Here is a 22,429-nt window from a genome sequence, read left to right as displayed (position 1 = left end):
TTTCATTTCCGAATCTCAACCGATCCTTTTGAGGTGAACTCATATCGTTCCTCTATCTCTTCCAAGACTATTATAACCCATTAAAATGATTATTTTAGTTTCCTTCTGTTGATGATGAGTTTTTTATATTTTTGTGTGTGGATATATTCGGTTAGCTTTTTGTTTGTCTCGGTTGCTTCTCCTTTATTCATTACTAAGTCAATTTATCCCTTATGTCCAAATTAGGGTATTTACTTTTATTGTAACCGCCTATTTCAATATTTATACCTCAATTGGGAAAATACATTTTGAGCTGTCGTTGTGATTTTCTTATGAATAACCAGAAAGTTTTAAGCTGGTATATCTCCTAGTTCCGGTCCAATCCAGCCTTTAATATTTTTACTCGTCATACCTGTCATTTGATATGTGACCTCTTACCGGATAAGATAAAGGTTCTAAGTTGGTACATCCTGGTTCCGGTCTAGTCTTTTATATCTTTACTCGCCCCACCTGTCATTCGGCGTATCACTCAATCTATAACATCTTATCGGATAAGGTACCTTTCCAGTCGAGCTATCGACCTCTGGTTGTCTTAAGTTCGCACATCTTCAGTTTTAAAATTTCTTTATCTATAATGAATTTGTTTACCCTACATATTTGTTGATGACCCCCTGATTTATTATTTTGGGTATTGGATTTCGGGTCAGGGTTCTTTGATCCCCTGGTTACTAACAACATTGTTGTCTTCTCGTTCTTAGTAGAGTCCTCTAGTTTTGTGGAGTGAAGTGATTAGTTTGAATTCAATGGAACGTTTCAGTGTTGCTGCATCAGAATATCATCTCAAAGAGGTTAGTTTTTGAAGATGATTCATCATTAATTGCGTGTTATTTCATTTTTTATTGCTACAGATCTTACATTATATTAAATACTTGGTTTAACAATATTGAGACCATAGATTAGGCTTTGCATTGTGTTTTTGGTATTAAATGTCACTCCATTACTTAATTGATTTACTAATGTTGATCCTGAGTCCTGATTTCTCCCACACCGCACTTGGTTTCACATTCATCGATAATTGTTGTTACTTGGATTTATGGGAAACCCTAATCTGCGATTTTTCCAACAATTTTTTTATTATTTTTCTCAGGACAAGGACACTAACGTAGAACCTCCTAATAGTCCGCGTCATAGAAAGGTAAGAAAGAACTGATTTTCGAGGCATAAACTTGTTATTGATCTTATGTAGTCAAGGCTTAGCAAAACCGCTTTTTCTTCCGTGTGATAGGTTCTTGCTAGATGGGACCCGGCTAAAGCGAAGAGGCCAGTCATTGATGAATCTCCTGTATTCTACCCTTCATTAGAGGTACTGACTCTTCTCCTTCATGATTTTTTTTTATTGATGTTTTTTTTGTTCTTCCTCATTTATTTATTGTACATTTTGGTGTTTAGGAGTTTCAAGATACACTTGGTTACATAGAAAAGATACGTCCATTAGCTGAATCATTTGGTATATGTCGAATAATACCACCGTCGGGTTGGTCTGCTCCTTGTCGGCTTAAGGAGAAAAGTTTATGGCAGGGTACAAAATTCCCCACCCGTATTCAGAATGTAGACCTGCTTCAGAACAGAGAGCCCATGAAGAAGAAGAAGAAACCTAGAGGAAGGAAACGTAAACGAAGAAGAAACTCAAGAAAGGGTTCCTCTGTCTCTGAATCTGAATCAGTTGCGACCAAACAGAGATTTGGTTTCAACTGTGGTTCAGATTTCACTCTAGAGGAGTTTTTGAAATACGCTCTGTATTTCAAAGACTCCTACTTCGAAAGGAAATCTCCTTCTGTTGAAGAAGTCGAAGGAGAATATTGGCGCATAGTCGAGCAACCAACTGATGAAGTTGAGGTACATGATATGTTTTTTTTGGTCGTTGTTTAACTAATTACACACAAACCAGACTTGTTTGTGTCCAACAACTTTGATGATACGATTTCTCGTTGCAGGTATACTATGGAGCAGATTTAGAGAATCAAGTACTAGGGAGCGGATTCCACAACGGAGTGGAAATGCTAACAGGAAAGAGTGAAGTAGACAAATACATAGTTTCTGGTTGGAACCTGAATAACTTACCTCGTCTCTCTGGCTCTGTACTCTCCTTTGAGCCTTGTGACATATCGGGTGTTCTCGTGCCATGGCTCTACGTTGGGATGTGTTTCTCCTCGTTTTGTTGGGTAAAAATGACACTTTCACTTCTAAAATCATTTTTTATAACTCCATTTTCACAACTTAACCTAATGTTTTGATGTTTTGATTGGAAACAGCATGTCGAGGACCATCACTTATATTCGATGAACTATCATCACTTTGGCGAGCCAAAAGTATGGTATGGAGTACCTGGAAGCCACGCAACCGCACTCGAGAAAGCCATGAGAAAACATCTACCAGATCTCTTCGATGAACAGCCTGATCTACTTCATGGACTGGTTACTCAGTTTTCTCCTTCGATTTTGAAAGACGAGGGAGTCCCGGTTTATCGGACGGTTCAGCATGCAGGGCAGTATGTTGTAACATTCCCTAGGGCGTATCACTCTGGATTCAACTGCGGAATCAACTGTGCAGAAGCTGTGAACGTGGCTCCTGTTGATTGGTTACCTCACGGACAGAACGCTGTGGAATTATACAGTCAAGAGGCTAAGAAAACGTCTCTTTCTCATGACAAGCTTCTTCTTGGAGCAGCTCTTGAAGCTGTTAGGTCTCTCTGGCAAATCTCTGCTCGTGGGGAACAAAATGATGCAGAGAATCTAAGGTGGAAAAGTTTCTGTGGTAAGAATGGAACTCTTACTAAAGCAATGGAGACTCGGTTAAGGATGGAACAGGGAAGAATTGAGTCTCTTGGAGATGGTTTTAGATTGCTAAAGATGGACAAGGATTTTGATTCAAACTGCGAAAGGGAATGCTTCTCTTGCTTTTATGACTTGCATCTCTCTGCTTCTGGCTGCAAGAAATGCTCTCCTGAAGAATATGCTTGCATGAAACACGTGAAGGATCTTTGTTCATGTGAAGGGAACGATCGGTTCATACTTGTTCGTTACACCATAGAGGAGTTGAGCTCGTTGGTCAGAGCATTGGAAGGCGAAACAGAGGATCTTAAAACTTGGGCTTCCATAGTCGCGCCAAAGAAAGAAGCTTTTGATCTGAATCTTGACTATCAAATGGAAGACGAGATTAATGCTTCTTCAGAGACCAGCGATGATGCATCCATGAAGAACTTTGTTGCCGATGTCGAGCCTATAAATCTTGGGTTCTTGGTATTCGGAAAGCTTTGGAGTAACAAGCATGCTATATTTCCAAAAGGTAGGTGCACCTCACTAAACTCTCTTTTTAGCGTAACGAGTTTAATTAATGCAAGAAGAGCTTAAGTTGGTGACGGTTTGTTTACTTTTTTGTATTGTAACAGAGTTTAAGAGTCGGGTTAAGTTCTATAACGTGCAAGATCCAACGAGAATGAGCTATTACATCTCTGAGGTTGTAGACGCAGGACTTATGGGTCCACTCTTCAGGGTAAAAAGCATGTTACCAACGTTCTTATAATTAGTTCGTGTTCTGTTTTGAAAAAAATATGAAATTTGCCTTACATTGTTGTTTGTGGTGTCAGGTTACTCTGGAAGAATCTCAAGACGAGAGCTTCTCTAATGTCTCAGCTCAGGAATGCTGGGAAATGGTGTTGCAGAGAGTTAACGAAGAGATAAAAAAACACAGCAACCAAGAACAAAATGTTCATACTTTGGAAAGCATCGATGGGCTACAAATGTTCGGTTTTCGCTCCCCGTCTATCATTCAGGTACATCTAATAACAACTAGGAGGGTGCCCAATTGTTTTCAGCTTATGAAGTACAGAAATCTAATGCATACCAAAATATTTTTTTTTTGTTATCGGTTTTCTTACACAACAATTTATCATCTACAGGCAACAGAGGCTCTTGACCCGAATCATCGCCTAGTAGAGTACTGGAACCATAAGAAACAGAGGGATTCACTGGAAATGAAAGATTGCTTCATGTCAAACCCTTCCCCGAGCTTAACCAGAGGAAAACTTTTTGGAGTCTATTTGAAGTGAAGTTGAAGAACAAAAGGACCATCATCAAGAAATGCCGCAGAGGATTCTAGTTAGAAAAAAAAAATATTGTTAGTTGGGGTTGGCTTAATGATTTTTTCATTGAATTCGTTTAGTGAATTCATTCGCTGATCAAGGTCGTGACGAACAAATTGTAACCTGTGTTGTTCAATGACATTTATTTAGTTTAGCTCAGGGAAGCTTTTTCGCTAAGCAGATTTGTTTTCGTAGAATACAAAAGTACGAACGAATCTCATCTCCTGGCAAAGAAAAAAAAACTCTGTTTTGGTCTTTGGAGAATAGTTCGTCGGAATTCATGATCTCAGTTGGAGAATAGTGTTAGTTGGAGAATTTAGTGTCAAGCAGATTGACCGATAAGTTGGAGTGGGCCCAATTCGGGTTTGTCTTATTCAGCTGTAGAAACAAATAGTAAAACTTGATAACCGGACAAACTAAGTCTCTGATTTAGGCCCACATCGTTGATCGTTGTGGTCTAGTGGTAAAACTTGATAACCGGACAAACTAAGTCTCTGATTTAGGCCCACATTGTTGTCGTCTAGTGGTAAGAAGACCCACACATCCAGATTCAATCTTCCTTAGAAACAAAAACACAATTACCTGCAATCTGGGCATTAGTCGGAAGACATTTCAAACTCGAAACAAATAGTGTGGTGGCTCATTTGGATTTCATGTCCCGTTGACTCAAGTTCGTTTGAAATTTATAATGTCCATTAAACCGTTGAATCAAGAAAAAGTCTATACTATAACACCACAGTGCATTTTTACTGGGGCCAACCGAATCAACCGATAGTATTTATAAAAAAAATCTCTAATATAAATCACATTGTATTAGACTATTCAGTTTTTTTTTTGTCGAAAACTATTATTCAGTTTCCTTTATCTTTGCAAAAACCAGGGTTTTTTTACCTTTTTCTTTGTTGTTCTTTCCCGGTACAAAAAATTGAAATCACTAGTCTATTTGTTTCTTGATATATGTTTGGTTTCACTTGACGACTGGGTCTGTTTACCAGTATATCTTTTATTCTTTGGATAAATTAATTCCATTGTAGAAATATCTTTTAGTATGTTAGAGAAATAATTTTGATGGATATGCATCCCAACGTAATAATAATTAGTTTTTATCAAAAAACAAACATTTAAATAATTCGTTTAAAAACAAACATTTAAACACTCTCATAAGTTACATGATCTTTGACTTTGTGAATAGAGAAGCAAGAATTGCCGAATTGGTGAAAAGTAGGAGGGACACAGTTTTCTAAAAAACTATAGAAATTTTCACTTAACTATTTCGACGGTCAACCATATGAATTGGAATTACCATGAAATTACAAAAACAACACGAACTTGAGCCAAACATTTATCTAACATACGCCGTCGATTCGCACTCCTAAGTCTCAACTTCATCGACATAAGAGTAAGAGTGAGGAAGATATCCGATGCTAGGAGCTCAAATCGAATTCTTTATTTATTAGATCAACATTGTGTTACACTACACCGTTACACCACATATCTTAATTAAAATTTTCAGTTTTCATAAGAACTCATGCTAGTATTTCATTTCATCTAGTAGACTAGTACACATGATCATTATCGATCATACCATGAGTTTATTCCAACGGGATAACTATAATTATAATTATTATAACGGCGTTAACCATCAAACTCACGGAGGTGACGGTGCGAGGAATGGCAGGGGAGGAAACCTAAAGCCAGGGAAACCGGGAAGAGATGTCGGAGGTGATGAAGATGACGGTGACGGTAACGGAAACGGTAAACCTGGAACGTTTCTAGGGAACGGAGGGAAAAGTGACGGTAATGGTGGAACACCGCCAAAGGGCAAGCCTGGTGGAAACAGGTATTTGGCTTCGTCGGTCGGATTCTGATCGTTGAGGCGACGAGCTGCGGTTGTTCCCGGCGTGAAGTGGAAGATCAAGATTAGGGTTAGGGCTAAAGTGGTGACTGAAGAAGCCATTTGTTTATGTGATTTTTTCTTTTATGCTTCTCTCTATTGTAATAGCAGATGTTTAGTGAGAGTATATATAGGCCATTTTTTTTTCACAGATAACGAGCTTTTTTATTTATTTAAAAAACTGTATATATTTTACCAACCATGTATCTGCATATTGTAGATTGCAGTCACTTGTGACACCATATATATACAAGTCACTTATAAGTTGGATTAGCTAGGGAATTACTCTCTCCCACGTTATTAATTGATGTTAATGTTATGGAGTGAATTTTTCTATACAGTACTACAATAAATTGGTAAATACTTTTAAAATTTGATGTTTCAGTCTCCTTTGTTTACAATTATTTCAGAGAGGGTTAAGGCAAATTAAATAATTTGAACTAGAGTAGGTTTTAAAATAAATATAATGTGAATATTTTCAAATAGAAAAAAATTGATGAGTAATTTTTTTTTGAAATGTAAATCTGTAAGTGAAAACAATCGTATATGACTTTGGATGTAAGAAAAAAAAAGCCGTGTATGACATTCATAATGTTAATATCTTTAACATTTTAAAGCATGTAGATATACACACACAGAGACACAATTAATTGGTGCCAAGATTTGTGTAACATCGTATGTACCAAATTTGAAAATAGGTGGACTGATTTAACAACTACAAATGCATGTGTATCGCATGTTGGCTGTTGCATACTTTCCAAAAAAGAAAGAAGTAATTTTAACATGAAATTTGGTTGAAGAAAAAGAGAAACTTGACAACTGACTAATTTATAAATAGTAAATATAGAGGCATGCACATGAACATGTGTCTCTCATGCAGCTTGATTAGAGCTCATTGAATTCGTCTAATTATATCAAAACCGGCTGAATGTTCACATGTTAACATTCACATTTCACTATCTTATTTATTATAAAGAATCTCTTACTATGAGTTATGACTATTTTTTTACTGAGTTTCTTACAAAATTAGTCATAATCAGCCAGCAAACAAACAAAAATTTAAATAGGCGCTGTTTGTTATTTTTGTTTTTGTTTTGTCGTCAGGCTCCGTTAATTTATTCTTAAGAAGCGATTTATGTGTACAGATTATGTCGTCATTTATAAATCATTTGTGTGTGACGAATACTAGTTAAAGAGAATAATTGTGTATGTATGATTGTATAGGCCAAACAAAATAAAACAAGTGTATGTATAATTGTAAGTGTGTGAGATTGATGAGGACATTAGTAAGTATATGTGCATGAGAAGGCCTAAATGGCGTAAGTAAGCAGGCGAACAAGACATAAGTAAAATATGCCCCATGAGAAGAGGAAAGATAAAATGGAAAATAGCTTTGAGAAAGAAAAAAAAACAAGACAAGTAATAAGAAGTTCTAGAAGGCATAAATAATTGTTGTAAATGTTCATGGCTTTGCATGTTTGATGAATTGTTTTACTGAGTTGTTGAATGTTATGTCATATGTGTGGTAGTGTTCAAGTATTGATGCAGTTTGTATGTAAGATTGCATGTAGACGATAATGATTGTCTTTACTAAGTATTTTCGTACTCACCTCTCTTTTAATCTTGCAAGTAATGTTCACACTAGGATGCATTATATAAGTCCAGAATTGGGTGTTGATTTTATATCGGATTTATAGAATTTGTTTATAGGTTTATAGAATTTACAAACCCAAAGCTCGCAGCATTACAAAAACATGTTCTTGAAATCGTCACATTCTTCTATAGCTTTCCATGCATCGGCGATGTGTTAGTTTGTCTTCCACTCCCTGTCCTCATAACTGTTTGCTGTGTGTTTAAAAACATATTTTCAATAACAATCTGCGAGAATGTCAAGAGATTGAGAAGGATCAGAGAAAAGGAACACGCTTTGTCCCCATGAAGCTTTTAAATCGTAAACGGATCAATAGTCTTTATGTGGAGATGTAACAAAAGGACCTTGTTACCTGCTCACGAATTGGGAAGAAGCCGACCATTGTACATCTTGTCGAGTAGCTCACGAGCACCAGGCCTTCTAAGAAGGCCTTTGTTGTTTGGTAAACCTGTACCCAAACAGACCGGACAAACAAGCTTGCCTCGACCTGTTTTTGCAAATATGACCACCAATTAATCAGTGAAATTTTGCTCATAACCAAACCAAAGAAATATTGGGAAAGAGATACAAACCGTAACAGTTTGGACATTCTGTAAACTCATATACATCTTTTGCACGTTTTCGGTTAAGAGCTTTCCATTTTCCTGTACCACCACACATATCACCTAAATCATAACAAATGGAAAAAAATAAAGGAACTCAAATTAAAACCATATAGACATCAGTATCAAGCTCATGAGGCATTTTGCAGCATATTAAATGGAAACAGAAATTCATTATGACCTTTAACATAGCAAGGAGTCAGAGTGATCACATAGCAATAAGAGTTCACTATGGTGAATGTGTTTGTTTCAGTTTACTCTTTTGAACGTCACAATTTGGTCGTACCGGAGGACAAAAAGTTACTAATGAAACACAAGGCAAATAATACCTACTAACAATTTACAGTCAAGGATATGTTTGTGTATCAGATTCCTTGAAAAGAAACTAAACTGATAAAAAACAAACAAAGAAGTGACACTCACAAAGAACAGCACCAATGCCCTGACAGTTTCGGCAAACTCCTGGTTTCTTGTCTAAAGCGGCTGCGTTTTGTACAGAGACAAGGGTATAAGCATTGCCAATCAAAGCTGGAGATAAGCACAAACATGTCATCCACTGTCTCCGTGACATCGATTTCTGATCCTCCTGCAGCCCAGAACACAAGCCTGTTGAGTTACCACTTCATTTTTAACTGATAGCAGAAATTAAGACTAAGACTTAGCTTAATGGAAGCACTTGCATACACTAGCTCAGCTCTTAAACAGTAACAAAGACACACTATTGTTGATTTAACCAGTTTGTAGCAGAAGTAAAGAGTAAGACTTGAAATTGTTTCTTAGCATCAGAATAGAAGCAATAACATAGCTATTTAACTAGAGAATGTAACCAATCAAGTAGGTCGTTGTTGTAAGGTTAACTAATAGGAGTCACCAAATTAAACAATAACAGAGATACGCTGTTTAGTTGCTTATTATCATTAGATTCATTAGTGAATCTGATAAATTAGATAGCACAAAAATGTTTAAAGTCAAGAAATTAAAGATAACAAAAAACTTGTGCAGATGATACAAATGCTTGGAAGGAGAAGAAAAAGATACGAACTTTTACAAAAATAGGGAATTGGACATTCAATTTCCTTAACCAGAGATATTTAAAAAAAAAACTCATACTTTGCAGAAAAATCAAAGAGGAATTGAAAGTGATATCTACACGAGAAAACCTCAGCTGATACAGTAACAAACAAGAATATTGAATGAAGAAGGCCAATCTATATAATATCAACCTGCGTTTTGTTGGTAGTCTCCGACGAAGAATCCAGTTCGTTGGAATCGAAGCTCTGGTTCTCTGGGCATGATTTCGCATTGATACGAACTCGATTCCGGTTTGGTGCGGCTAAACGAAAACACGAGTGCCACAAAATTGGGATGAGAAGAAGGATTATATCAACAATGTCGAAAGCGAATAGAGAGATAAAAGATGTTACAGAGAAACGGAGAAGCTGTATGCAGACGCGAAGGGAGTGCAAAGAGATGAGATGAAGCCGCCATTTTCTGTATGCGGTCATAATTTTACAGCCCGACCAGACCAAACTATATCTATATGTTTTTTTTTTGTTACACAGATTTTATTATTTTAACAGCCTCGTAAAAAAAAATTTCTTTTTTTGCCATCCATTTTAAAGTTTCGAATAACCATTAGGCTTTCTTGTTCCTCCGTTTCTGTTTCTGGGTCAAGTTTAGATTCAGTAACATTTTTCCTTTCTATTGTACTCTGATGAAACTCGGATGTTCAGGCTGAAATTCCGATTTGTGTCCGTGTTACATATGCATATGTTCGTACCCAATTTGGAGCTACTTTGAATTTGCAAAGGTGCTTAAACACAACATAGTTTTCTAGGAATTTCGAATCTGCTGAAAATTCTCTAACCATTCGAGATCTGAATCTTTTGCAGCTGAACTGAACTAGGTTGTGTACTTTCAGGTAGACCAAGAATCCAAGGGAGGCAAAACAGAACCATGTCTTTTGAAGGTGAGAGGATTAATACTTTCAAAATTAAGCTAAGTTTGAAATTTAACGACAAACAAAATTGAGTGTGAGAAGTGTGGAATTTTATATAATGAGATTAATAAATGAATCTGGTTCATATATTGAGTTCATAAAGACAAGACAATATGATTGTTCTGGAAAATTTACCGTTTAGAAAAAAATTATGCGCCTATGCGGTTATGCAAAACGATCCTGCACATCTTTTTTTAGCTTGAATCATGGAAAAGTCTTCAGGCGATCGATTGAACCGCTCTCTCGAAGTTATCTTCAGCTGATGATACACGCTTCACAAGCACGTGTCCTGGGTGTGAAAGTTTCAGCTGACTGCAAAAAAGATAGGAGATACAAATGAATGAGACGAACCAATTTTTCTATAAACGACAAAGGACACCATTACTTTCAAACTAAAGTTTCAGAGATTTCGATGGATTGAATTGGGACACAATGCGAGCAGATAATGAGAATTTACCTAAGGTAGCGTGAAGATGATTTCCCAACATGAAGACTGCACACAACAAGGTTTGCAAGCGTTTCTGGATCTTTGGCATCCTGCAATCACCAAAAAATTAGTGTAAACACTTGCCCATATACAGAAAAGCCAAGAAACTAGTGTAGTGTGTGAGATGTTAAGCGACGTCTCTAGTTACGTATGATTTCTTAGAATGCGTATGTAAGGTACGCAAGCCTAATTTTAGTTACCTTGTTGAGTGCTTCAAGCAGTAGCGTTTCAGCTTCATCAAAGTTACCCATTTGCATACAGCTAACTGCTTTCCCATTCAAGATCAAGCATGTCATCGGATACTTCTCAGAGAAATCCTGGAAAATGAGATAAGCTTCCTGTATCTTCGAGCCACCCTGAAGTCATAGGATGTCTTAGTATAAAAAAGGAAAGACGGACACTCAAGACAAAAATCAAACAGAGTATTTACCACTGCAAGGTTAAACCACGCGCTAGCAAGTTGAGTGAGAGTGTGGTCTTCGTCATATTGTTGCATCACTCTAAGCTGCTTCTCAGCATAATCTGATCTGTTCATCTTAATGAATATCTGGACATTCAAGGCATGCCTAAAGATACAGGAGCAATGAGTAATCTAAGAGGATGGGAAAATGCTCAAATGCAACAAAGAAAATCGAAAAATCTTACAGATCCATGGTTCCTCCAGCATGGGTGTGCTTCAGAGCTTCGTTATAATCTTCCTCATGCATGAAAATAATACCAGCAATCAACCGCAAAATAGCATTGTTTCCTATAGTTGAATCAGCCAACCATTCCTTCAAGCTTGAAATGGTTGATTCCTGACCAAGAACACAGAACAAACTCAGAAACATATATCTTCATAAGAGCATATAGACAATACCAGTTTAATCCAACGAAACTAAGGAATGCATACATTGACCATGAATTACATTCTGCCAAAGAAATTAAACTCCACGAACCACGACACAAGATGAAAATGAAACTATTTTGTATAAGATTGATATATACCAATTCAGAATTCGAGTCTCTTTGCAGAAAAAATCAAAATTCTGCTATTTACATGTTTTGGAACACAAATCAAAGCCGAATAGAAGATGAAAACGAGGAGAGCCGTCTAAGAAACTTTCCGAATTACCTTATTTGCAGGACTCGATAGATACATAGCGAGGAGTTTTACTGCTTGTAGTGAAGTGGCGGCTGCGTCATCGATCTCACTGATGACAAGCTTAGAACACAAAATTCGAAGAACAGATCAAAACAAAACGAAATCCAATTTGAAAAGAAGAAGACATCATAGAGATGAATAGCGAGGAAGGAAAACCTGATAGCTACCGAGGGCAATGTAAGAGCGGAAGACGAGGCAGTCGCGTTCCACGGCATCCTCCGGCGAGAGGTTAGGTATCTCGCTGTTGTTGATCGCCGTTTGATAAGCTCCCAAATAAAAATTGTTTCTCAGGTTGAAAAGATGATCTGGTCCTGCTGCCATTGCTTGCTTGCTTCTTCTTCTTCTTCCTCTAGATCTCACAGATCCGAAGCGTCCAATGACTCTGAACAGAAAAGGAAAAACAATAACTGATTACATGAGGGTTAATAATGTTTTAATCCCTTAAATCATAAATCTTATGCATAAGACCCGTATTCTTTTGAATTGTACAATTGATACCCTAGATTTAATTTGGGTCTATAAAGAATCAGGATCAAACATTCATGGGCCTATATTGAATCAGGTTCTTTAATTCATGGGCCTTTATTTAGTGTTATGAGCTTCAGTCTGTTTTTTTAAGCTTTTGTCTATATCAGTAGCTTGAATCCTTTTGTATTCATAAGTCAGTTTCTAATTTTAAGCATATCATCACTACTCGACAACATATCAGACATGCTTAAATTCGTGTGCTACGGTCGGCCTAGATAAATTTACATATATATATATATATATATATTTTTTTTTTGGGCTCAAACATACTGATACTGACTTCTTTATTTAAAATACTTGCAAAAATTAACAAATTAAATTTTCCTTGGAAATCTAGAATAAGTAGATTCTCCTTCTCCACCAACCAATGGAAAATGGTGAATTGGTGATGATAAATTTAAATATATAACTTATTATATATACATAATTCTAATAAAATATAAGTAGAAGAGGATGACTATTGTTTTCTCTATGAACTTGAGGAGCACTTAAAGGGCATGGTCGATTTTACGTAAAGTCACTACTCATTTCACATGTGCAAAGAAGCCCTCGTGCTACACATCTCAATAACATAAATCGATGTGTAATTTAACCACAGAATTTTTTTTTTTAATTTAAATATGACAACCCTTTATAAAAAAAAAAAATTTAACCACAGAATATAAATAGTTAACCACTTAAACCTCTAATTAATGTTAGTACAGATGACGTCTTGCAATTCTCGATGTAGTGTTTTTAGGCTTTTAGCTGTAATAGAATAACAGTATGAGATGTGTCAATATATTGACTATACACATTTTATATATACTTTAAAATTAATGTTAAAAAAAGTTGATGACAAATTATCTTCGAACTGGTCATAAGTATACGCCAAAAATATCCATGTGTGGTAGTAGTTGTATTGGATTTAGCTTAAAAGCATACACTCACTACAATCTCATAGTAGACTACAAATGGTGGTAGTATTGATATATTGAATACACACATTTTATCATAAAACTAACTGTTTTCAATATAGTGTTTTAATTTTAGTAATAGTAATATTGATCAAAATCAAATAATTGAAACGTAAAATTGATGACAAATTTGTTTGTCAAATTGGTCACAATTGTATACGTAAAAAAAATACTCATGTGGATGTGGGGTTGTATATATATTGTGGAATTGGATTTAGAGCTAAAATCATAAACTCGCTACAAATCTCATAGTAGATGCAAACACTGCATAAGGGTCATTTTAGCTGGATGTTTTACTCGTGGTTGACTTGCAAAAACTTTATTGCTAAAGCCTGCTCACCTCCAGAATCAAGTAAGCATTTTGGGAAAATCTAGCCAGTGGTAAATACTATATATAAATATATGAAACGCATAAATCTTTCGCAAGTTTCACAAAACATATGTTTATACATTAAATCATCTATTTCAAATGCTGGTTTAAAACATTGTTTGTATCTAAACAAACGTTTCCAATCTAAAACACATGTTTTTGTGGTTCCCGATCAACATTCTATCTTTATCTTTCTTTGTAAATAATTTCTTATTTTATTCTCAATGTATTTATTATTACCAATATTATTATTGAACCCTTTCAACATGCGTCACCGGAGAACGAGGGAGGCATGACTTATTATGTTTTTACTTATTGCACCGTCTGGTCTACTTATTGTAATAAACAATTTGCGAGTCCCTGTTATTTCATAATAAAAAAAAGATGAATTTGCGTGCCACGAGAGACGAGGCCTGCTTCATATGGGTCGTGAGTTTTCTTTAAGATATATCATTGGAGAACATATCTAACTAGGGGTCGGGTAGTGAGAACTATGCATAAAGTCGAATTTTTTTTTTTTTAATGCTTTATAGCAACAAAATAGGAATATTGGTTCTCTAGTTATTACCTATAATTCTATAAACATAACATTTATGAACAGTTTCGGCTGTTGACATTTACCATATATCGTAAAATGTCCAATATACCCAAATAAAAGAATGTTGAAAGGAAAACAGAAAACGAGGAATAAAATGAGATGTAAATTAAAATAGTAGTGATGAGGTTGTAATGCACGATCGTGAATCAGTAAGTGTTTGTCACGAAGCTGACTAATTTAATTCACATCAGTGTAGTCATTTCCATAGATTTTCTGATCCTTTTTAAGAAAATAAATGTTAATTTCGTTTTGCAGGGGGCGGGAAGGGGGTCAATGGCCTAATACGCCAAAGAGAATAGAACGCGAGTTGATTTTGCCATGTAATATTAGTAAACACAACGCTGCAAACCTACAAAGAAATGTGTAAACGCAACAACGACAAATAAACCAAAGAGAAACAAGTAAATTTTGTTTTCTATCCCAATGAATTGTCCGACGTTTTTTTAAGTATGTTCTTGGAAAAAAATATGTTATTTTCTTTTACGTCGAGAGGGACTTCTATTAAATGTTCGGAGATTAGCAAATTTAATATTTAAATATACAAATGTTTATCATATCATCTCGTAAACCGCTGAGAATGCGTTAATTTATCCTTATTTTAACTTGACCAATACAATTCTAGCACCTATTTTGGAAACTATTTTATTTAATTTATTGTAATTTTAAGTTTATATAAGTAAGATAAGATAGATGTTAAAAAAAAGGGTGTGTGTTTGTTAACCAGCTAACCAGCAAAATAACTAAGTAAGTGATGAGATCACAGTATGGGCATGAATTCCAATACTAATTCTGAATTTAGATTATAAATAACGAAATAATTTAATTAATACAACATGCATAAGAACACATGCTAATACCATGTGAGGAATTTATTACCCATGATACAACTCTCATTAATTATTTAGTTGATTTTTAGTATATATATATATATATATGTGTGTATGTGTGTGTGTTGATGGACAGAAAATCATATGATATTGAGAAATTTGGTGTAGTATATAAATATATTGTTGGCGACAATATGGCAAATCTGGAATGAGATAACGGCAAAAGTATAATTAGTTGGCACTAATATTAATAAAATGTGCATGCTAACCTATACATACCAACGGAGTTTTTTTATTTTTAAGAAACCAACTGAGATATGTATATATTATATAAATTGTGTTTGCATATATATGTTGAACAAAATACATATATATATATATATACATATATGTATGAAGAGTCGTTCTTTTACCAGTCTTGGCCAAGTACATCAAATGTCTTTTGATGTAAACTTTTTTTTTTGTTAAAGTAAACACTTATATTTGTTCATATAAGATAAGATGATTATGCCTAAAACAGAAAACCGGCAGAGGATGATAAGTTTTCGAACAAGGCCGACTTTTATAACAACTGGAACTTGGAAGTGAAGCGTTCGGATAATTCTCCATTGTACCAAGTTTTTTCTTCTTTTTTGGTCGAGATACGAAGTTTATTCTAAGGAATCTTAATTATACTAAGTAAAAAATAGAAATAAAATTTTGAGAGAATTTTGTTGTCATTTGAATTGTTATTAAATAATTTCATCACATGTCACTTTTATGTCAGTAATACTACTAACTAATTAATCATTCAGTAAATAATTAATTATTGTACCTTTTCTCATATTAACGACAAAAAAAAAAAAACACTTTTGATAATTTTACTTTTAAAATGAAACGAGGGGAGTAATTGTTAAAACTGGTTTAGTTTCTTATTTTTGTTGTTATTCTTAACCACTAGAGATGACCAGCCAAACACGTCAAGGAAAAACGATGACCAGCTAAACCACAAGTCAACTACCGTTGACTTCAACGAGGACAGTATTCAATACCAGACTACCAGTTACGGATAATTTTTTTTTATGTTATAGTATTAGCTAAAGACCGAAGTCTATAGACTAAAGACATTTTTTTGGTTCAAAGACTACAGATTAAAGATAACGGAAACAAACATGAAAATTATATTATTTGGGGCGTAAATTATGAAATAGATTATATAAAATTTTCATAAACGAAAGTCTCACGCCATTCACTTTTAAAAGAAAAAGAACGTACATAACTAATTCGAAGATATAGATACAGACACAGAATTTTTGGGTGCTAAAAGCAATGGCAAAATGTATTTTAAAATGGCTACGTGTCCTAGTTGCATTGGATCGGGATGAAACGTACTCCGAGAAATGCGGCTGTTTGCCGATCTCTTTACTTCCCAATCACTTGTTTTTTTTTCACAAGTGCATCATCTCATTATGCCCATTCACAATTTGATTGTACGATTTTTTATTTGTGGTTTAAATTATATATTTAGCCAATACTATAGCCGTCAAAATTTGATGCATCAAAGATATTATAATATCGACGCTTCGGTCGAGTGATTATGGAATAATGAGATATTTGCTGTCCAATAATTTTACTGGATCAATACATGTTCTTGTTTTTTTGGACAACATAAGCAGATTTGTCGTTATTAACGCATGTAATAACTAATTAGTTGCTTTTCTTTTTTTGCTCAACAATATAATTAGTTGTTCCAAAGACAAAAAAATGAATTAAAAAATTGGAAAACGGTATGCCAGAAGAGAGATAATACAAACTACAAAGCCACTTTTTATATTTGAAGGTCAAAAACTTAATGGTGAACTCAATAAAGAGATAATCTAATTATATAAGTACAAGACTTGGCCGTATTCATCTCGATCCATGAATCTTTCTTAGTATAAAATTACCTATATCATTCACCACATTTAACTATTTTATTGTTATATTAGTTCATTATATATAGAGAGAGAGTACAAGACTCCATCTTTCCCTAACATAGAAGTGGTCGAAGATTTCTTCATTCTGAAATCTGAAAAGTCAGCGCCTCTCTCTTTTCGTTTCATCAACCATTCTTCTTCTTCTTCTTTAGTTTCATAATTTTTTTCCCAAGAGGCCAAGAAAATAATCCTATATCACTGCATATATAAAAAAAAAAGATCGAGAATTATAATAGGAATTCTCTCCCTGTTCCCAATCATTCTTTCCCCTAATTCTTTGTTGTTTGGATTTAGATTTTCTAATTCTTTCACTGTGTATATATCATATATAAACATATATAGACACACACAGACACGCATATATCATATATAAACATATATATGATGTGTATATATCATATATAAACATCTCTTCTTCTCCTCGGAATCATACATATTATAGTATGTGCAGCGTCTTTGAGTCTTTAGACATGGACAACTTCCAAGGTGACCTAACAGACGTCGTACGAGGAATCGGATCAGGACACGTGTCATCCTCCCCTGGGCCACCGGAAGGTCCATCTCCGAGCAGTTTGTCTCCGCCGCCAACTTCAGATCTCCACGTGGATTTCCCCTCCGTCGCCAGCTGTCAGATAAATCCCTTTGGCGATCCGTTCGTAAGCATGACAGACCCTCTCCTCCAACTTACGGCCAACTCCGGCTACTTCTCCGGCGACGGAGATAACGAAAGTAACAACAGTTTTGCAGTCTTTCCTAAGGTTTTTGAGGATGATCATATCAAGAGTCAATGCAATGTCTTCCCAAGAATCGGGAACTCGCAAAGCAACATCATCCAAGATGCCTCCACGTGTAATTCTCCGGCCCTAGCCGTCTCCGCCGTCGCAGCAGCTTCGCCGTGGGGGATGATCAACGTTGATACCACTAACAGTCCAAGAAACGGTTTATTAGTCGACAATATTAACAACACGTCATCGTCTTCACAAATTCAGATCTCTTCTTCTCCTCGGAATCTTGGCATAAAGAGGAGGTAAATCTATAAAAATTCGATCTCCATGATTTAATTATCATTTTTCCGTCTTGATTAAACGAGATCACTTAATGTTAGGATAAAAATATAATAACACCATGTGATTAATTAGTTTTCTCGTTCAAGAATTTCAACAATTGACTATATATATGAATGACATACCATTTTTATTCTTCATATTTGAAAACTTGATTGTGCTAAACACCAAATTAATTTTCATGTTTTCATTTTGAAAAGTAATCTGCTATGTATACTGTAGACGTTTTAAATAATTGTTAAAACGTTATTTATCTATTAATTATAACCATTTTTCAAAGTTTCCTGGTACATATATATTAGTTTTTGTACAAGAGTTTAATATATGAAACAAACTGAACTAGGGCTTTGTTTTGTGTGTGTATATATGACCTTTACGAAAATTTCTGAAATATTGCATTTGTCTTTTGCGTTGCGATTTTTCTGAAACAAACTGAAATATAAAAGTTTTGCGATTTTTCGTTCTGTTTGTTGTTGTTAAAACTTTTTCTTTTCTTTTGCTTTTTCTTTTTATTCAACATTTTTCATTTTAATATAATTAATGATTATGTTTACATATACAGTTGGCAAAAAATCGAATTTTCATAGATTCTGTAAATTATTCTTGATTTGGTATTCTTCCAGTTAACCAAAAAACAAAAAAAAATTATATGCATTTCAATTGGGTATGTGCATAAGTCTAAATATGTTTATGAAATGTAAACATCATAAACAAACATGAACATTAACTACGATGCCATCATATCTTAAACAGAACTCATCATGTCCCACACTAACATTAATCACAAATTACCTTTTTTCCAGACATATACACATAGACTTAATTACATGTCTAAACGTAAATATCGCTTGATACAGGAAGAGCCAGACAAAGAAAGTGGTGTGCATACCGGCTCCAGCCGCCATGAACAGCCGGTCCAGTGGGGAAGTTGTTCCTTCTGATCTATGGGCTTGGCGAAAATACGGTCAAAAACCGATCAAGGGATCTCCTTATCCCAGGTACATATACAAACATGTACTATACACATTATATAAGTATGTTTTTTTCAATAGCAGAGTTTCGTAGCAACTTGAAAATCAGTATTCTTTTAATAAAATCCTGTATATGTTACTGAGATTTTTATTTTACAATTAATCATTAAAAAAAAAAACACATTATGTAGAGAATCTGAAGCTTTGCTTATCCATTCACAATTCACAAACAATATTGCAGGTGCAATCATTAGCATGGAACCATAAAGTAGAAAGTTCATTCAAATTTCTACGGCGCACATTAAGCCTTAGAATTCCTTATTGTGACATTTGATGCAAACTTATCTTAAAATCATAATATTCCAATGGAAAAGCTAGCTAGGATATCATTTAGATTTTATGTTCCGATCAATTGTGCGCGAATTGATCAAATGCATATATATGTATAATAACAAATTAAGTGATACATATTAATTAGAATATATGGTTAATCAAGTCTTTGATGATACTTGAATGATGAATGATTTGTTTCCTTCAGGGGTTACTATAGATGTAGCAGCTCAAAAGGTTGTTCAGCAAGGAAACAAGTGGAACGTAGCCGCACCGATCCAAACATGTTAATCATTACTTACACATCTGAGCATAACCATCCTTGGCCCACTCAACGCAACGCCCTCGCAGGCTCCACTCGTTCCTCTTCCTCCTCCTCTTCAAACCCTTCTTCTAAATCCTCTACCGCAACAGCAACAGCAAGTGCAAGTGCAACTACTTCTGCCTCGTGTAGAATCTCCCAAAACAAAGAAGAACGCAAGAAGTGTCACGCAGACGCTGCGGTTAAGAAGGAAGACGTGGAGGAGCGTCAGGACAATATGGAGTTCGATAATAATGACGTTGAAGCTGATACCTATAGACCGGATTTTCAACATCAGCCGGAGGATTTCTTCGCCGATCTCGACGAGCTTGAGGATGATTCTCTGACTATGTTGCTCTCTCAAGGTTTCCCCGGAGATAGTAGCGTTGGAACCAACCTGGAGAACAAAACGACTAATATTACCAACGTTTTTAGCGATTTCTTTGACGACGACGAGTCCTCAAGGTCGTTATAAATATTCTTATATGTATACGTAGAAATTAAATTATTCATGTGATTCGGTTGACATAAGTGATCGCCGGCGTCTGTAGCCGATGAGGGTAATCTCGTCATTTAAGATGCATTTTATTTTCGTGGGATCTTTGATAATCATCCATCTTATGTGAGCTAGTTAACACAAAAACCCTCTGGTTTGCGAGCTTGTGTGCATTTTTATTTTTATAGAGACTTTTAAAACATATTAAATGATCAAAACTAGCTTTTTTTAAGACGAAGGTTTCGTACCAAGATCCAGACAAATAAATAAACATATGAAAAACCAAATTCTTAATCACTATTCTTTAACTTTACTCTGTCTGTTCCTTGGTAATTATATTAGTCAGATTGGGATATATGGGAATGAACATATTATCTCAATTTTCTTTCACGAATATATATATGTCGTCATGAATACAGCTATGCAAGCTACCTAGATCTATAATATGATAATTGATATATATATATATATATCTAATGATGGTGAGAATAATTTCTCTTTTCTGACTATGCATGTGGATGATCTTGGAAGGCAGGAAGAGAGCCCTAGTTTCATGGCTTTTCTTACGGGCAGAATTAAATCAGAACACATAATAATAGTTATTACTTACTAGTTTGATAGAAAAATGTAAATATTCATTCTTTCTGACCTGTGACTGGTACTGTACGATGTTGGTCTAAATTATCTGAGAATTCAATCTGCATCGTTTGAAAACCGGCTTAACTTAATTTTTTTATTTCCTTTTGTACATAAAGAGAGCGTGTTCACTCTTCAGTTCTATATCGATTATTTTACGTTAATCATATTCTTTACAGGTCGGAAACAATGTTATTTTCTAGATTAAAAAAAAAATTGTTTGAAGACAGTCCACTTGTTTCTTTCCCTTCACAATCGCTACCTTGAACTCTAATTATTACGGCTAGCGTTTACCGTTAACCGATTTCATGTGTAGTTTCTTTACCGTGGAATCATTTGTCTGTATTAAATAAATTTAATGAAATAAAACTGTAAAAAACAAAACTCTATCTTTTAGAAAAAAATATCCAAAATAATCGCAAAGACATGTACAGTGTTTAATTCTTTTTTTTTCTCCAAGAAAAAATATCTCACATTTTTTTTTTACGTCTATGTCACACATACTTTTAAAAATAATTACTAAAAAATAAATCACCGCTAGCGTAAACAACATTATGAGAGTGTGTGGGATCTCACTTTTGATCAAAAATATACTGGAAATAGTGACGTTAAGTTTTGTCAAATCTATCGGACCTTGATTGATAGAAAGAAAAGTTGCATCACAACTTATTTATTTTTATTTTTCTAAAAGAAAGTGTTTTTTGATGAGAGGGCTGGAGAAAAAGAACAGTCGAATATTACACTTTTAATTATCATAAATTTTACTTTTATATGGTTTTATTCTTGAACGATGGGACATAGAGAATGAGACGCCAATATGAACTTGGACGAAGATTTTAGTGGGCAAATAGGTTTATGGGTACTACTATTTGGCGTCATGCACCTTCTTTTAGATTAACGAAAATGTTTATATTTATTTTGGGTATGATTAAGGAACATCATTTGGATATATAATATATCAATTGTTAAAAACAATAATATGATAAAATTTAGTGGTAAGTAAGTCCCATCGATAGACGATAGGCTTTGTATAGACTATAGCTTCGTTATAACCTTAAATAAATCCTTAAAAGGAGAATAAGCAGGTGATAATGATGGTTTGCCAATAATTATAAGACTAATCCCTCCAATTATGTTAAATCAATTTTTGAATGATTATAATAACATTATGGCGAAACGTTTTTGTTTTTGTTTTCTAAATTATAAATAATTAAAATTAGGAATCCCAAAAAATCCCAAAAATCAAGGCATCAATCATTCAACGGCCCCTTTTCGATGGAGAGTTTGTTTAATCTGATTGTTCGGGCTTTAAATAAGTAAGACCCACAAAGCAACAAAGCCCCAAAATTGTTATTGGTAATTTACACAAAGATCTCCTCACTTTGATGTAAAAAAGTTTCAACATGCGGACATACATTAGCCAACCAGAAAAAATTCAGACGATAGCTAATACATGGACAACTAGACAATAGCTAATACATAGACTAATACAAACAAAGT

The 22,429-nt window shown here is 34.7% G+C and overlaps 5 protein-coding genes across 7 annotated transcripts; 2 read left to right on the top strand and 3 right to left on the bottom strand.

Annotated features, from left to right (window-relative positions):
* Positions 1–782: 782 nt before the first annotated feature.
* On the top strand, positions 783–4,087 carry LOC18027056 (lysine-specific demethylase JMJ18). Its single transcript, XM_024148370.1, has 9 exons — positions 783–827; positions 1,127–1,174; positions 1,265–1,342; positions 1,429–1,875; positions 1,974–2,201; positions 2,292–3,324; positions 3,428–3,531; positions 3,626–3,811; positions 3,938–4,087. Exons 1-9 carry the CDS (start codon positions 783–785, stop codon positions 4,085–4,087), a joined length of 2,319 nt encoding a protein of 772 aa, XP_024004138.1.
* Positions 4,088–5,634: 1,547 nt separating this feature from the next.
* LOC18027055 (WW domain-binding protein 11) lies at positions 5,635–6,156 on the bottom strand. The gene has a single exon (XM_006410579.2). The coding sequence runs from the start codon at positions 6,075–6,077 to the stop codon at positions 5,769–5,771; it is 309 nt and encodes a 102-aa protein (XP_006410642.1). The 5' UTR covers positions 6,078–6,156; the 3' UTR covers positions 5,635–5,768.
* Positions 6,157–7,633: 1,477 nt separating this feature from the next.
* Positions 7,634–9,771, bottom strand: LOC18027054 (protein PHOTOSYSTEM I ASSEMBLY 2, chloroplastic). Of its 2 annotated transcripts, none has more exons than XM_006410578.2 (6): positions 9,692–9,771; positions 9,491–9,600; positions 8,691–8,853; positions 8,238–8,330; positions 8,018–8,152; positions 7,634–7,892 (listed from the first exon to the last, which is right to left on the bottom strand). In XM_006410578.2, exons 1-5 carry the CDS (start codon positions 9,753–9,755, stop codon positions 8,022–8,024), a joined length of 561 nt encoding a protein of 186 aa, XP_006410641.1. In that variant the 5' UTR covers positions 9,756–9,771; the 3' UTR covers positions 7,634–7,892; positions 8,018–8,021. The 2 variants fall into 2 exon arrangements, with proteins under 2 accessions (XP_006410641.1, XP_006410640.1); XM_006410577.2 differs by having other exon boundaries at positions 7,671–7,859.
* Positions 9,772–10,306: 535 nt separating this feature from the next.
* On the bottom strand, positions 10,307–12,308 carry LOC18027053 (coatomer subunit epsilon-2). Its single transcript, XM_006410574.2, has 7 exons — positions 12,054–12,308; positions 11,868–11,957; positions 11,399–11,550; positions 11,184–11,319; positions 10,954–11,109; positions 10,724–10,803; positions 10,307–10,578 (listed from the first exon to the last, which is right to left on the bottom strand). Exons 1-7 carry the CDS (start codon positions 12,216–12,218, stop codon positions 10,485–10,487), a joined length of 873 nt encoding a protein of 290 aa, XP_006410637.1. The 5' UTR covers positions 12,219–12,308; the 3' UTR covers positions 10,307–10,484.
* Positions 12,309–17,574: 5,266 nt separating this feature from the next.
* LOC18027052 (probable WRKY transcription factor 35) lies at positions 17,575–20,373 on the top strand. Of its 2 annotated transcripts, XM_024148175.1 has the most exons (4): positions 17,575–17,733; positions 17,764–18,158; positions 19,053–19,193; positions 19,705–20,373. In XM_024148175.1, the coding sequence occupies exons 1-4, from the start codon at positions 17,575–17,577 to the stop codon at positions 20,270–20,272; spliced, it is 1,263 nt and encodes a 420-aa protein (XP_024003943.1). In that variant the 3' UTR covers positions 20,273–20,373. The 2 variants fall into 2 exon arrangements, with proteins under 2 accessions (XP_024003943.1, XP_006410636.2); XM_006410573.2 differs by having other exon boundaries at positions 17,575–18,158.
* Positions 20,374–22,429: the final 2,056 nt, after the last annotated feature.

This window comes from Eutrema salsugineum, unplaced genomic scaffold, assembly GCF_000478725.1.
Source record: "Eutrema salsugineum unplaced genomic scaffold, Eutsalg1_0 scaffold_10, whole genome shotgun sequence".
Classification (NCBI taxonomy): Eukaryota; Viridiplantae; Streptophyta; class Magnoliopsida; order Brassicales; family Brassicaceae; genus Eutrema; species Eutrema salsugineum.
Note: the sequence above shows the minus strand (reverse complement) of the source record. Positions and strands in the feature narration are given on the sequence as shown.